Here is a 17,071-nt window from a genome sequence, read left to right as displayed (position 1 = left end):
GACTAAACTTATGTATGTTTAGTCAATTTCGGTAAATACGGAAGAAATTACTTTTCTTTCAAATATGATAAATGATCATATAAGTCTAGGCGATGGCTTATTCAAATGTAAACGTCTTTCTTATGTAGATATATTCTCTATGTAAATATAAATTTAGTGACTTTTTACGATATGAGTTGGAGGATAGTCAACCATCTTTGACATAACCTTTGTACTCAAGATTTTAGACGCTTGGAACTATTCCTCCAAGGATGACATGGTTTGTGTCACCCAAGAAAATCCAAATTACGTGGACAGCTTATATTCATTTGTGGAGAATTCTGCCCTGTTGATTGCACTGGTTCTTCTTTGTTTGTGCAATCTTGGTTGATATCAATCTTTTACTTAACTTAAAAATTTGAACTTTTTTAACCTCACTTTATTCTATACGCATGGACAACCCCTAGTCGTGTATTCCTTAGATTGTCTTTATTAACTGTCAAATCAATGTAAAAAGCTCAAAACAGACATCTCAATCGCAGGAATCTAAACATAGAAAAGTCAACATTCTAAACTTAGCTCAGAGGATTCAAATCAGGAATTTCTAAACAATAAGCTCAATGTATACGACTCAACATGGTCAACTTAAAATATGAAATCAATGATTATAAGTCAACTTATTCACCTCAGCATGCTAAATCTAATCCAGCTAATTTGTTCATACTGAAAAAAAATTGTTTTACAAGCATTACTAATAATTATTTGGCCAAAAAATCTTAGCTCCTTTGGGGCTTAACACTTCAATGACTAAAAACTGAAAACAGAATAAATAAAACACTGAAATATGCAATAACATCCATTTCCCCTCAAGAAAAAGCAGAGAGAAACGAGAATATGCATTAGAATATAGTGAAATTTACTAGCAAAAGAAGAATACGCTAGAAAAAAAAGAAACCATAAACTGAGAAAACAAAGAAAAACAGAGACAATCTGCACAGCAATAGAATGCAAAAAAAATTAGTCAAGGGCGTGGAGTATAAAAGTTGCGATAATTCCAAAACACAGTTCTAGAAGAAGGAGATACATATACCTGTCAGAATAGAGTTCCAAAGTGAAACCTACTAAAAAATAGGGTGCTTAGTGCGGTTATTGATGAATGTTTGGGTAAGATGAAATACCGAGAAGAATAACGTAGAGATTGTAGGAAGCTCAAATTCAGTAATTTGGTACAGGTAACTGCACCCTGGATCCCTTGAATCATTAAAAGATCAGTGGAGTCAATTCAACAAAAGGCGCAATACGAGGAAGCAAGTACGTATCCATGATTTTGTTTGAGTATCAATAATCTTGTTAAATGTATTTTTGTTATGTTTGCACGAGTCAGACAAAATTTCGGGGGAGGGGTCAGCCCCCCCCCCTGTCCAAGTGACTAAGACTCAACCCAGGTTGAGTATGATAGAAAACTTAGCCTAGTCAACTAAACAACATAGGCAGTCGAACCCAAGGTAACTCAACACAGGCATCAAATGTCAGGACATTTTACTCAACACAATAAACGCCCGGCCTAGTTGATCCAGCATAAATAACAGTGAATGGAAAAGTGAAATTAGACAGAAAATACAATGTAGATGATTCAACAAAGCCAACAAATTACTTTTTTTAGTTAATTTTTTTCATTTTAGTCGACTGTATTCTTTGATTGTTGAACCAGATCGTGTTGAGTATGATGCCTATTCCCTATTTTCACTTTTGATGGAAGGTGTGAAACACTGGTTTAGTGGTAAAGAGCAAGAATCAAAATTACTATTAGAGATTAATCCGAAATTATTTAACCGTATGGAGGTAAGAATATTAAGTGCTAGGTGACTAAAGTTTTTCAGTGTGTAGTAGGTGAAATTTCCTCTTTTGTACCTTTGAATTTAACCACAGTTTAAATTAACCCTATGGAGGTAAGAATAATAAGCGTCATAATGTTTTTTTACTCGCGATTCGATTTTTTGCTTTGTGGATTATCAGAAATCTTCCAAGAAATCGATTCTTTTTTCTTTTTTTTTAAGAAATACAAAATAATATTCATAACTGACTATAGGCTATGTGAAATACCCAGGTTACGATAATCCGTAACGCGATTCGTAAACAAGAACGATCGAAGAAAATAAAATGTAAACGATAATAATTTAAATTAAACTTGTTAAAAGCATTATGTGTCGGTTTTTATCTATTTCGCTCTAATTCGGCTAAAGCAAAATTTATTTGCCCTTGGTTGCTATGGCACCCAATTTTATGGATAGTCTAGATTTTATGGTAAACCGTCTTCCAATTTTCTCTTTTTTTTTTTTTTTTTTTTTTTTTTTTTTTTTTTTTTTTTTTTTTTTGTATTGTTGGTTCACCTTTATTCTTTTTTGTATGTGTCGGTCATAAATATAAAATTCCGTTGTTCAAGTTTATTAGTATGCATATGTACTTGGCTAAAATGTGTTAGTTATGCTGCTATCTAGCTTGTAAATGCTTACATTTTTAGATGTTAAATGCATGCTTCGACAAAATACATGTAAGGTTTAAGTATATTTTTTCTAAACTAAAATTTTTAGTTACATTAGAATATTTTTTGTCAGTCCTATAAGGACATCAATTCCTTTGATTACTGAAGTACAAAACTGTAATTGTCCTATTCTGCTTTATTTCCAAGAAACAAGGGATTGGTGTCTGAGTATGATTGCCAACAGGGGGAGGAGTAGGGGGCGATCCCTCCCCCTTGGAAGTAAGGACGTATAAAAATGTATAGAATATACAAATGAGAAGTGTTTTCGTCCTGTGGTGGCGCAGTAGATTTGACCTTAGCTTGGTAATACGGGACCCAGAGATCGAATCACGCTGCAGGAATGCACTGCAGGACCGACGCAGGGACCATAGTAGTCAAGGAGCGTCGTTAATTCTTAAATAATGAGAAGTATTTTCGTTTAAATCTGGTGAACATGAGGGTCGTGGTAGCAGTTACTCCCCACTTGAGAAATTTTCTGGCGTTACTCACGGTCCGAGTCATCCTCATTTGCAGTTACAGGAGTTGGGGTCGTTAAAAGATTACAGAATCTTGAATTCGGCTTTTTCTTTATTGCTTCCATAAATTTGGAAGATACAAAAAGGCACCACAAGACTAGTATCAATATGTTCACCTATAACCAAAGTTTCGTATTTAAAGCTATTAAAAAGGGTTTTTTAGAATGAGATTTAACCTTGTTTCTTTCATCTTTATTATTGCAATTTACCTCAAATGAGTATGTTAATCAAAGAAAATATTTGAAATGTATCAATCTAATCTTTAAACCCTTGAATGGAAACTTCTTTTAAAACTATTTTCAGTATATTTAGGCTTAATTAAGCGAAATGTAGTTTATTTCACTTCAAGTTAAATATTCTCTGTCGTGTTGTCATTTTTTAAAATAATTCAATGAAAAAAAAAAGTGTGGTAGGGTTTCAAGTAGATTAAAAACCCCATTCTCAAGTTGATATTTAAAGGTCATATTAAGAAATTCTATTTGAAGGTAATGTCAGTTTAGATACCTTTTTATTTAACACTTTAAGATAATCTTTATGGAGTTCAACATATGGCTTGATTTGCGTCATTAGGCAACCTACAAGGGGGGTGGGGAGGGGTGACTTAGACCTTAGTGATGTGCTCCCATTCTGGTTGAACGGAGGTGTGCAAGTTGCCTAGAGCCCTCGGATAGGTCTGGGATAGTCTGTTTTTGGATCTTCCCCGTCTGTGACTTCCTGATGGTTGCCAGGTAAAGCACTTTTAGGAGTCAGTGTTGGCTTATATGGAGGGTGTGTCCCAAATACCACCACCTTCGAATTATGATGATGACGATCAATAGAGGCTGACGCGTCATTTTGCGGATGGACTTGTTAGTCGTCTTCTGTGACCAGTGAATGTTCGATATTTTGCGAAGTCGCGAGTTTTGAAAAGCCAGGGCTTTCGTCCCTTGTTTGTGATCCAGGTGCCATGTTTCGGCTGCATAGAGTAGTATTGGCGTGACATTGCCGTTAAAATGACATAGCCTCAGACGCATAGAAAATTTTTGAGATCTCCATGCTGGACATGGTCTGTTGAAGACACCATTTCCCTGTCCTATTCGAGTGAGCAATTTTTTTTAATGTCGAGCCAGTTTTCTCGATGATGCTTCTTAGGTATTTGGACAAGACACCTTGTTCAACACCTTGGTCGCCACATTTAATTTACAGAGGTGATTCACTTTTTGCCATGAATTTGATTTTCTCTGCATTCATACGCAGATCAAGATGGTTTGCCTTTACCATGAATACGTCTAGTAATTCTTGTAGCCAGTTTGGCTTGACTCAAGCACTGCTATGTCATCTGCAAATTCAATATCGTTGACCTAGACTTCGGGGCTTAATCTGATGCTTCTTGTCTCTGTGCTCTGCAGGGTGAAATCAATCACCATTACAAAAGTAATGGCGATAGATTCACAACCTTGTTTTACTCCTGACAGTATCCGGAAGAAACTAGCTTGGTCCCCTGGTGTCTGGATGCAACATTCGCTACCCTCATACATTGTGATAATAACCGCCACGATTTTCTTAGGGACTCTGTAATGGATGAAAATCTTCCATAGACTTTCACGATTCACGGAGTTCAAAGCCTTCTCGAAGTCCACAAAGATATTTGAACGCCACTCTGCATTCTTTAGCTAGACGTCTAAGCATGAATATTAGGTCCGCACATGAGCGATTTGGCTGGAAGCTATACTATTCGTCTCCAAGGTGTTTGATCAAGTCGTGGTCAGATCCTCTGTAGGGTCGAACATCTTTCCAGATATTGACAGTAGACTTATATCCTGTCAGTTGCCTGGCATGGAAGTATCTCCTTTTGTGAATATTCCTATGAATATGCATCAGGATGAGTGGAAGATACATGAGGATATTGATGCCTTCGTCATCTCTGATGATAATCTCTGATATGCGGTCCAGTCCTGGTGATTTTTTCAGTTTCTTTTCTACTTCTCGTATCTCACTGGTAGAAGGTAGATCCGTGCTGATATTTTGGGGGAAGATGATATTTAGAGTTTAAAGGTCAACCATGCCGTGAAAATTAGATCTCTTCTCTCAGTCTTTATAAACCTTTTTATTTTCCTAAATTTTTAATACCTGTCAATCAAAAGTGTGTCTGTGCCAAAGCGTCTTTCTATTTTAGCATCGTTACCGTTATTATGTACCATATGGCCCTTTTTCTCTCTTGAATTTTTATTTATATAAGAAAATATCCTAAAGAAAACCAGTTGAACACCTCAAGATTTTACTTTATGTTACCTATTAATTTGTGCACTCTAAAGACTTAAATTTAAACCTCCCTCTCATTTAAAATAAAATTTAAGTCTTTCTCCCTTCTATTAGTGTTTTATCAGCCAGTTGGATATAGACTGCAAAATTTGGGAAGGGTTGTACAGCGGGAAGAGATTAAAAATCTTTTGTGGCATTTATGTAAAAGAGTCCGAAGTACAAATGTACAGTTTTAAACGGAATGAATAGTAACTTGATATAGATTCAAAATATTATAGAATAAATTGTAAAAGAGTCCGAAGTACAAATGTTCAGTTTTAAACGGAATGATTAGCAACTTGATATAGGTCCAAAGTATTATAGAATAAATTGTGTTTCCTCATAGTTAAGTCGTTTTGAGTGTCAGTTAATAAAGTTATATGAAATTAGTTTTAGTTCTGACTTGGCAAAATCCCTTGGAAAATAAACTATTTTACGCGCGATCTCCTAATGCTTGGATTGTTTCTAAAGTAGAATTTTTTTCCTTAGAATTCTGCGACTAATGATTTGGTCAAGAAACTTTCTGAATTGCATGACAACCGCTTGAAAAGATTAGACACAGAACTATACATTCATTTGGAAAGAAATGAAATAGCTCCTCAAGTCTATGGAATGTAAGTAGTTGCTATGGATTGTCCATTAAAAATAGCATAGGAATTTTAAAAACAAGATGCATTTCTGGTTTTTATGTTGATATGGAAACACCTAGTGCTGGGAAATATGCTGGGTGTTGTTGGTGTTTACTTATATGTTCGATAGTCAAAGTCTTTTTATATCAAATGTTTCAACACTAAAAATCCAAAAAAGGTAAAATGTGAATTTGATCCCTTGGGAAGCCAGTGGCGTCAGTTCGTGAAAATTTAGAGAGGGAGGCAGGATACATTTCCAAAAACGTAGGGGGGGGGCAGGTTTATGTTTTTTTTTCAATATTGCAATGAAAATACAAAAAGAAACTTTTTTCAAAGGGATTTTTAATCCCTTTTTGGAGGCCACATGCCCCCCCCCCCACGGATGACCCCGCTGTTGGCTGCCGAACAATTTGGAATCAAAATCTATATCGAAATACTGTGAGGATAAGCGTTTTAATTATGGATGACAGTTTTGATATTTTGAAACTAAACAGCTGTTCAGAAGCAAATATGACTAGTTTTCAAACTGCGTATAAAATAAGTGTTACTCGCAAAAACTGTCAAGGGATGGAAATAAGGCGCTCTGTAAAGACGTCTGCAACCCTTTGACTCTTAAATGATCATGCTATCGATTAAATAAACAAAAATCCTCTCTCATCATACCTTTTTCATATAAAAACACTTTGTGATTCTATTTATAGCCGATGTGTTCCTGCCCCCAATACCAGTCGGTTTAGATTTTTCTGAAGTTTTAGCGGGAAAGCACGCGATTATATCCCTAACTACGTCCACTCTCAACAAAATTAAGCCATGTACTGTCTCTGCACTCCAACACTTATTTAAAGCAGCCAAAAATTCGAGATTTATTATTCTGTCACGTGATTTGTACAAAATAATCGTATTCAGTAATATATTTTCTTCCTCAAATTTCTCCTTTTTTGTCTATAGTGTTTTTCGATTTGGCTTCTGAATCAATCATTTATATTTGAAGGGTTTAGTATGTAAATGTACAATTTGAAACGTGCAATAGAAAATTAAATGAATTTCGTGTCCTAGAAATTATGTTTAATTCATACGAAAAAACAACTTAATTAAACACGTGTAGGATGTGTATACAGTTAAGCTTGCCGAGTGTCTATTGCTTGGTTTTTACAATATATCATGCACGTTTTTCTCTTTATCGCTGAACATTTTGAGTATACGAATTAATTGAATGTTTAGTTTATTTCCATGAGCAGCCAAGTTTAGTTTAAGATATAAATTATATATATATGTATATATATATATATATATATATATATATATATATATATATATATATATATATATATATATATATATATTAGTTCAGTTGTTTAGCTAATCAATCTCCTAAGATCTTACTTCTGTGACTTTAAATCATTCTGCTCACATTTATATTTTTTGCTTAATCAAAGTGCCAAGATCCTAGAGTTCAATCATAAAGGCCATATAAATTTGGCTTGATAATATAAGTCATTATTCTGGGGATGCTGCTTACGCGTATGAATGTTAGTCACTCTTGTTTTGATTTTATACCCCAGTAAATAGGTGATAACTGAGTGATAGTGACAGCAACTGTGATAGTGGCAAACTGGGTGCTTGGATGATCAAAGTTTAGACTATCTTTGGATTATTCATTTATATAAAATAAATGGAAAAATTGATTAAAGAAAAAACGGGTTTAATTTCTATAAAGCAATGAACAAAAATAAAATATGTAAACCACACTTTAACTAAAAAATAAATAAAAATACTCCGAATATTATAAATTGAATTTATCTTAAAATCCCTTTCATCTCTACTAATACTAATACCCCCATTGATAATCTTTTTTATTTCTATAATTTCTCTGAAAATTTGTAAAAGTCCTACAGACTTATCAATAATTTTTGTCTGATCAAATAAAATATTGTGATGAGGAAAATTATATACGTGTTCCGCTATAGCAGATTGAAATGTTTCAGGTTTTTTATTCTGTCTTAGCGAGCAATCCATCGCATTTTTGTGTTGCTGTAGCCTATTTTGTAAATTCTGTTGTGTTCTACCTACATAAAATTTACCAGAAGAGCATGGAATTTTGTATACCCCCTGTTGTATATTTCTTGGAACTGTATCTTTTCCATTATTTAGCCATGAGCTTATATTTTGTCCTGATTTAAAAGCTGTTTTTATATTATGTTTTTTTAATTCTCTCCTTAATTTCTGTGACAAGATTGGGATATAAGGCAAAGTTATGTAATTTGTTTTTTGGTTTGATCCGTTTTCTTCTAATATGATAGGTTCCAGTAACTTTTTTTCCTTTTTCAATTATTTGAGAAATGATATTTTTGGGATATCCATTTCCTACTAGAATATCCTTAATAAAAATTAATTCACTACTCATGTATTCTGGTGAAGCTAATTTTAACACTCTATCAACTAAAGAAATAACTACCTCCCCTTTTTTTACCTGGATCGGGTGATTTGATGCGAAAGACAAATAGCGGTTGTTATTAGTTGTTTTACGGTAAATTGAAAAAACTAGTTCATTATTCTTTCTATGGATCCAAATATCCAGAAACGGTAACTTATTCTCTGTTTCATTTTCAATTGTAAAAACTAATTCCCCTCCCACATTATTTAAATGTTCCAGAAAACCTTCAATTTGTGATTCCCATAATTCCAAATAACTAAAACATAATCCATATATCTGCCCCAAAATATAGGTTTAAAAAAATATGTATCAATAGCTAAAGTTTCTACATATTCTACATATATATTTGCTAACAGTGGACTTAAGGCTCCTCCCATTGCCAATCCTCTAACTTGATGGTAAAAATTATCTCTAAATTTGAAATAATTAGTATACCTGCTAGTTATTTTAATTAAATTTAATATAGTTTCAATATCAATACCTGCAGATAATTCTTCTATCTCACTTTTATGCACATCAAGTTTTTTGGATAAAACAAACACAGATTTATCGAAAGGTATATACGTATACATTGATTTTATATCAAAACTAAAAAGTCTAGAATCATTTGATATTTCAATATTTTTAAGTTTATTTTTTTTATTCTGAGTTTATTATGTAAGACTGTTGGAGATATAATAAAGGCTTAAGCGTCATTGCTACCCATTTTTCAATTTTTTCTGTTGGTGAGTTCCTTGTTGATACTATAGGTCAAGGCTTCTTAAACTTTTGTAATTCCCGACCCGATTTATGATTGTGAGTTTCTTAACAACCCCAACAAATATAAAAGAAAAATAAATTAATATTTTTTGATGATATATTTATTAGGTAACAATATACATATGCATATCAAAAAATATATAAATTTAGAATTCGTTTTGAAACATATACAAATCTAAAATTGAAATTTGCAGAAAATGTTATAGAAATGTTTTTATTATAGTTTCAAAAAAAAAGTGGATTCTGACCGTCTTAATTCTCTCGAATATATCCAAGTAGTTGCGTGGTAAATATTAAACTAAAGTTTACGTTAAAAATTTAATGAGATGGATGGGCTTGTTTTTTATTGCATAACAAATCAAATCTTGGTGTAATGTTTGAAACTGCTGGACGTAAGACCTTTTCAACATTTTTTATCGCTGAACGATATTGGGATTTAATGTGTGTTAAAACTGAGAAAGTAACTTCACATAGATATGTGGTGTTGAATGGCAGAAGTACATTTGGCGCAATATCGGCAATTGTGGGAAATTTAGTTCTAGTTCCAATCCAGGATTCAGTCAAGGGTTTTTTTTTGGAATTGTAGTTTTAAGTTTGAGTCACACGAAAGCTCAGCAAATTCCTCTTGAGCTTTAAGTGGCAGATGATCAATCTCACTTAAGCCAATCTAAAACGGCGTTTGAATCCAAACTGTTTTTTTGTAAATCAATATTTAATATAAAATACGTCCGGAACTGTATTTCTAGCGCTTTTTAGTGATCTACAATAGTTTTTGCAATAAAAGTTTTACGATGAATTTTCTCAATTACAAAATTGTCGACGCTGGGAAACATTTCGAACGAATTTTTTTCGATCCTACTTTTCCAAATGCTGATCTTCTTAATAAAACTTTCAGTTTTATCGTTTGAAGTAAATATATCGCAATTTTTTCCTTGAAGAGACAAGTTAAGATCGTTTAACTTCGCAAAAATATCTGACAAATAACACAGCTGGGATAGCCACAAGTCATTTTGAAAAAAAAGCAGCAAATCCACATTTTCGTTCAGTTAAAAATATTTCGATCTCGTCCTTTAATAACAATAATTTTTTTAAACTTTGACCTCTTGACAACCATCTGCATGTAATAACAAAGTTGTGTAGTTGGAATCCGTATCTTTACAGAGATTTGAAAATAAGCGACTGTTAGGGCATGGCTCTTAATAAAATTTCTGACCTTAACAGCATCCTGAAGCACATCGTTCAATTCTGGTGCTATCAATCAATTAAGAAGTGCCCAAAGGGTTTTTACATGCCGGGACTGTAAGGTCCCGTCGGTCGCGAAAGGATTAAACTGACTAATTCGGACACAAATAATACTATTAGTAAGAGAATTTTTACAAGGGAGACGGCAATCAGTTTATCCTTTGTTTGCAGAAGATACCTGCTCTGAGTGATCAGAAGTAACCTGAGGATGCCCCCAAGGAACTAAATTAGCTGCTCTTTTATTTCTTGCCGTTATCAACCCTATCCTTGCAGAATTTGAAGAGCGTTTCAAGTTTGTTGATGACTTATCTGCACTTCTCAAATATATAGTCGAAAATGCAGTAACAAAGCAGCAGTGTGACCCGACTTTCTTCACAGACTTCTCAACCAGTGTAAGTCGAATAGTCTACAAGTGAATGAACAGAAATCAAAAGTTTTACGATTTAATCCACTCAAGCGAGATATCACTATCCCAGATGCTCTGTTTCCAATTGTTTCCTCTGCAACAATCCTAGGCGTAACATTTACAAGTGACTGCTCGTTTAAGCTGCATGTAGACAATATTGTGCACAAGGGTTACTATTCAATCCAGAGTTTAACAGGTATGCGCAGGTTAGGCTTCTCTGATCGTCAGTTCCTGCTGGCGTATACAACCTACATCAGGCCTTTCCTCGAGTATTGCTGTCCCGTTTGGGGTCCCCAAACTCAGAACATAGCGTACATGGCAGATGAACTAGAACATGTCCGAAAACGCGCTACTAGAATAATACTGGGACCCAGTTTCAGCAGCTACGAAAGTGCCCTTGAGCTCTTGAATTTGCCCACCTTATTCGACCGAAGACATGAGCTAATAATGAAATTTGGGAAATCACTATTAACAAACGAGAAGCACCGATCCATACTTTCACCATCCGCATCAATCAGCAGACATACTAGGCATTACAACAAACTAGAACCAGTCAAGTGCCGTACGAACAGATTCGCAAACTCCTTTGTACCATATTTCGTAAGAGCATTTAACAAGTGTTAATTGTAATTTTGTGATTGTAAAAGTAGCGGAATTTAGCGTTCATTTTTTAGTGCTACGATAGCTATTTAAATATACGAATACGAATACGAATAACATTTACTTCGTTCACAATTATACAATGGCTAAATGAAAATAACACGAAATGTTTATATAGTTTCTTCGAAATAACACTTAGAAATTTCGTTGATAATATTTATTAGGATTATTTCGGTTTTAAAAGATTGACAAAAATAAATCTACATTTTTTGTAAATTTCTATAACATCTTCTGAGTCATAGTAAATTTATACAAGATATTATAATGATCGGAATAGAATTGCTGGTATAAACAGTCTTTCCGAACCAGAAGATTTTATGATATACTTATCTACGATGATTTTTATTTTTCTTTATAACAATAATTTGATAAGTTAAAAAACGATTTTTTGTTAAATTCTATTTTTATCACTCGCCACCCCATAATTTTGTTACGCGACCCCAAATGGGGCCGTGACCCATAGTTTAAGAAGCACTGCTATAGATCTTAAAGGAATGCCTGTTTTATGTATTTTTGGCAAACCATGTATTTTTAGGCAAACTGATCCCCTCGGAAAGAACTTATAGTACATCTGTGGTGTGATATTTTGATTATTTTTAAGGTCTTCTAAATCCTTTCTTAATTTTGCAACATAAGATTCAGTTGGGTCTGAGTTAAGTTTTTTGTATGTTGAAATATCCTTTAGAATTCTTTCTATTTTACTATCATAATCATCTTTTTCTAGGATTACTACCGTATTGCTTTTATCAGCTTTCGTTATTATTAGAGAATCATCTTTTTTTAAATCTTTCAAAATTTTTAAATCATCTTTTTTTTTAAATCTTTAAAAAATTTTGTATCTTTGTTCTTAAGGTTTTCTTGAAAATTGCCAAAATCTTCTAAAATATTTACGGCTCCCAGTCTTAAATCATCTACATTATTAACATCTTTTGAAAAAACATGATTCCCTGTCTCAATCTTTGAAATTATTTCTTCTACCGGTATTTTTTTAGGAGATAGTCCAAATTTTATACCTTTTTCAAGGATTTCCTTTTGTTCTTTGGTCAACTCCTTTTTGCTTAAATTAATCACACCTGATCCTGGGAAATGTTTAGATTTATACGTTGAAATATTTTGTCTGTCATGTTCCCTTTTTAATTGCAAAAATTTTTGGTTTAATCTTTCCCTCGATAACCTTAAAACATGTTCAAAAGAATTCCTGAAAATTGATATAATTTGTTGGAAATCATATGTATTATGAAACCCGCAAAGTATATTTAAAAAAAAAATCTATTTCTTTTACAACTTGTGATCTTTGAAAACGTTTATCCTTCAACACCTGGTTTAAATTTAGTAAATTTACCTTTCTCGTTTGATTAATCTCATTATATGTATTTAAATAATACTTAAAATGAAATCATTTTGGAATTATTTTGTTTACTTTACACTTTTCTAAAAACTTTTGTTGTGTAATTATATTGGCATGTTTTTTTGCTAAATTCAAAAATACTAAAATTGAATTGGCCTTTTGCCACCCGTAGGCTCGACGTAAATAATTTCTTAGACCACACTGCTTTTCCATTTACGAAAAATTGATTAAAAAGAAACGGGTTTAATTTCTATAAAGCAGTGAACAAAAATAAAATACATAAATTACACTTTAACTAAAAAAAATAAAATACTCCGAATATTTCGGCCCCACTTCCGGGAGCCTTTCTCAACAGAAAAAAAAATATTTTAATTACGAAACCGACAATTTAAGACTTTTTTAAAACATCATAAATAAAATACCACGACAAATAAAACACCACACACAAAAAACTTACTGCTATAAACCACATTACTTTATAGAAATTAAACCCGTTTTTTCTTTAATCAATTTTTCGTAAATGGAAAAGCAGTGTGGTCTAAGAAATTATAAAATAAACGGAGATAAAAAGTTAGAAACTCAAAAAGACTGGAAGCTTATTCGGTAGTAACCAGAATTGAAATTATTTACGGTGAATTTATATTCCATTTTTAAAACTGAAGCGTAATTTGGGAATTTGTTGAAAGTCATGTGAAGTATCCAAAGTTAATTAGATAAAAATCCTGTATAGAAAATATGTGCCCTTCCTGATAAATCACCAGGAAACCAAAATTCCTCAGAATAAAATAGAAAGAAGGAAGAAGGATTAAACAACGTATCGCAGGAAACTAACATTTGACAATTAGTATGTTACTGAGCTTCTAATGGATTTTTGTGTTTTTAAAAGTTTGTCTTTATACTTGATGGCTACGGTTCCTCTTTGTTGGAAAAAATATAAAAAAAAACGAAAATTACGCTAGATATGAGGGGTTAAAAGATTTTTTTTTTGGGGGGGGGAGAAAGTAAAAATCCAGAAAGGGATAGAACTGATTTATTACAGCCGTGTCTATTGGGGTGGTGGGGGGTTCATTGGGGCATGTGTCCCCCTAAATTTTGGAAAACATTTTTTGGGTCATTTTTAGATGCTTTTTTTGGTATTTTCATTGCAAAAATTGAACTTACGATAAATCCCCCTCCTCTGTAAATAATCGTGAATTGACCCCTTTATAGCTACCAACAAAAGGGTGCACTTGAATCAAGGCATACTCTTACATGATTGTTCAGCAACAAGATAAAACATCCCAAAAACTGACACGAATTTCAAAATTTCTGACTGAGACTCTTACATTATATTTTTTATTCAATATAAATGTTCTTTTCGTGTTTTTAATGGTAATTTTTTTATCTCTAGTCGTTGGCTGCGGCTGCTTTTCGGTCGTGAGTTTGCCTTTGAAGATATCCTGCCTTTATGGGATTCAATATTTTCCAATGTTGAATTTCTCGAAACCGAAAGCGACTCTCATATCAAATTCCCATTTGTTGATTGCATATTTCTTGCCATGCTCTCTACCATTAGAGAAAAGTGTAAGTCTTTTTGTTGATTTCTATTTTCTATTGTTCTTTGAAGAAATACAAACCCAAGCTACAGGCATCTACGCAGGAATCCAATTACCAAAGATTTCTAATTGAGAGAGAGAAAAAAAATTTATATATAAAAACACAAAAAAAAATACAAAAAAGAAAATTTCTCAAAAAGCCTTATGGCTTGTGCGGCCATTCTCGAAACTACAAAACAAATTACTTATCAATGGATTCCCCTAAAAAGACAAAAAAAAACATCAAGTGAAAAAAAGTCACCAATTGAGACCCTGTAGTACACTAACCTAATATAACAACACTTTTATTTACTATTTCCCTGCTTTCTCTATATATAAAGAAAACAAAATCATAAATTATAAATGCCAAAACAATAGTCCCCAAGCAACCCACGGAAAGTCGGCCTATTAGTCTCTTGAACTGTATCATAAGGAAAGGGCTCCCATATTGAAGGAAGAACATGGCGAATCAAAATTGCAAACCTTGTAGACCTTTTAATCGGTTTTCTAATCGCTGACGAATTCCTTGTCTCATATTCAGGCTCATCTCTCTCAAACACACTAACCAAACATTCAGGTATATTTTCATGCAATATATCAAACATAAATAGAGCCTTGTAAAAATTACAAAGACCTGAAACTGATAAAATATTAATTTTTTTATAACTGTGTCTAACTGATATACGATCATCACAATTAACAAGAACCCGAATCGCCGAATTTTGGGGAGCATGTAATGACTTCAAATGTAATTGAAAAGTAGATGACCACACCGAATAACAATAAATCAAATAACGGTGGACAATAGAAATATATATCAATTTAAGTATATTAACTGGGAAAAAATATTTTATTTTTCTCAGAATCCCTACATTCCGAGCAATTTTAGATGATATACATTGTATGTACTTTGAGAAACTAAGAGTCTCGTCTACTATTATTACAAGATATTTCACAGACGGTACACGCGCAATACGTCCAACATTTAACTCCTTTAACCAAGGATAATAATCGGTCGATCTTGAAAAAATTACCAATGAGATTTCTTTTGATTTATCTTTAGGTGATTAACCCTCATCCACTTTTCTATTCTTGACATACTACCTCTTGTCATAGTTAATAATTCACTTTCTGTTCTTGCTGCCACCGTAAGATATGTATCATCCGCAAACAGCAAGAAAGCTTGATTAGGGTTTCGTTGTCTTTAGGCCCTTCCAACATAAATATACAGTCCACCAAGTGCTAAATATAGGTCATTTACATATATTCCAAACAAAGTGGTCCCAAGAGGGGACTCCTGTGAGACTCCACATCTTACCTTATAATCTATTGATGTACTTCCAATTTCACAAAAAAGGACTCGATTATTAAGATAAGAGGCAAACAGTCGCACCGCATTCCCGCGAATACCTCCATTTTCTAGTTTCTTCAATAAGATCAGATGGTCACAAGTATCAAACGCCTTTAATATGTCTAGAAACATTGAACCAACTTTAAGTTTATTATCAAAACCATCATTTATTATTGTAGTAAGGAAGTGGGGAATGAATTCTCTGTAATACAACCATTAACCAGATCAACGAAAATGGCAAAATCAATTTCACTATCCTCTAAAATATATAATCAGGTCCTGCAGCACTGCTCTTCATTGAAGACACTATGTCAATCACTTCTTGATCAGTCACCTTTGTTAGCCAAATGCTCATAATACATGAAAGGCCCAGAATCTGTTTAAAAGTTCCATCCTCAGGATAAACTTCAATCGAATTCTTTATTTTGCAACCTACTTTAGAAAAATGGGAAGCCATTCCTTCGGCAAGTTGACCTGAGTCATCCAGCTGATTTAATAAAAATCAAAACAAAACTGTAATTCTTTGGAAAATATTGAAGATTATGGTGGAAATCATAAAAATCTTGAGGGGGAGGCCGGCTCGAAGCTCTTTTCCGTCGTGTAGAAGTTTTTACTTTTACTTTTACTGGGAACACAGCCCAACTCACTAATGTAAGCTCAATGTACATTTCCGTTTAATTTTATGTAAGGATAAGCTTGAGTCTGGTCCACATTTGAATGTCTTGGGATTTGCCCTTTTAAAGATTTCCAATTTTATGTCATGCCTGCCACATTTTTTAATTGATTGTTTTTGGTCTTTAATATAAGAAAAATGTTTTCTTTGGAGTCTAAACAAGAATTAATAGTCGTAAAAACCGAAGCTTCAGATTATTTACAATTGTAAATATCATTATGGTATCTAAAGTTGTCTTTTCACAGGGATTTTGTCTATGTGGTCATTGTCCACATCATCTTAGTATTGATCAAAGAGTATGGGTAACTTATAAGAGTATCAACTACATCACCCCATCTACCTTTAGCGTTTCTTTGTATATTTTTTTTCAAACTTAGTAATAGTAACTGAGATCAGCCACTTATTGTTGCACTAATTTTCCCAGTTACATAAATTTCACTAGTTTTCCTCGTATTACACTGAAAAATATGGTAAGAAAGGCCAAGCGATAGATGGCGTTGGCGATTTCAATTCTTGAAGGTAGATTTGGTGTTGCCACTGAATTTTTTTTTCCAATCATTTGATTTTTCAGACATTTTTTTTTTTTTTTTTTTTTTTTTTTTTTGTCAATGCACATGTGTAAGCAATTCTAAAAGGATTAATTAAGAGCGGTACACAATGTCAAACAAGGTTTATAACT

General features: G+C 33.1%; 1 protein-coding gene and 1 long non-coding RNA gene across 5 annotated transcripts in view; one reads left to right on the top strand and one right to left on the bottom strand.

Moving 5' to 3' along the window:
* LOC136036309 (uncharacterized) overlaps positions 1–17,071 on the bottom strand; it is a 487,034-nt gene that overhangs the window by 26,661 nt on the left and 443,302 nt on the right. The window lies entirely within an intron of this gene.
* The window catches only part of LOC136036306 (TBC1 domain family member 5-like), a 66,406-nt gene that overhangs the window by 35,179 nt on the left and 14,156 nt on the right, over positions 1–17,071 (top strand). For all 4 annotated transcript variants that reach the window (XM_065718456.1, XM_065718459.1, XM_065718457.1 and 1 more), the window contains 3 exons: positions 1,662–1,821; positions 5,806–5,930; positions 14,185–14,357. In XM_065718456.1, the coding sequence (XP_065574528.1) occupies positions 1,662–1,821; positions 5,806–5,930; positions 14,185–14,357 (458 nt within the window). The remainder of the gene's footprint in view (positions 1–1,661; positions 1,822–5,805; positions 5,931–14,184; positions 14,358–17,071) is intronic.

The sequence above is a fragment of the Artemia franciscana genome, chromosome 15, assembly GCF_032884065.1.
Source record: "Artemia franciscana chromosome 15, ASM3288406v1, whole genome shotgun sequence".
NCBI lineage: Eukaryota > Metazoa > Arthropoda > Branchiopoda > Anostraca > Artemiidae > Artemia > Artemia franciscana.
This window is presented reverse-complemented; position numbering and strand designations above follow the sequence as displayed.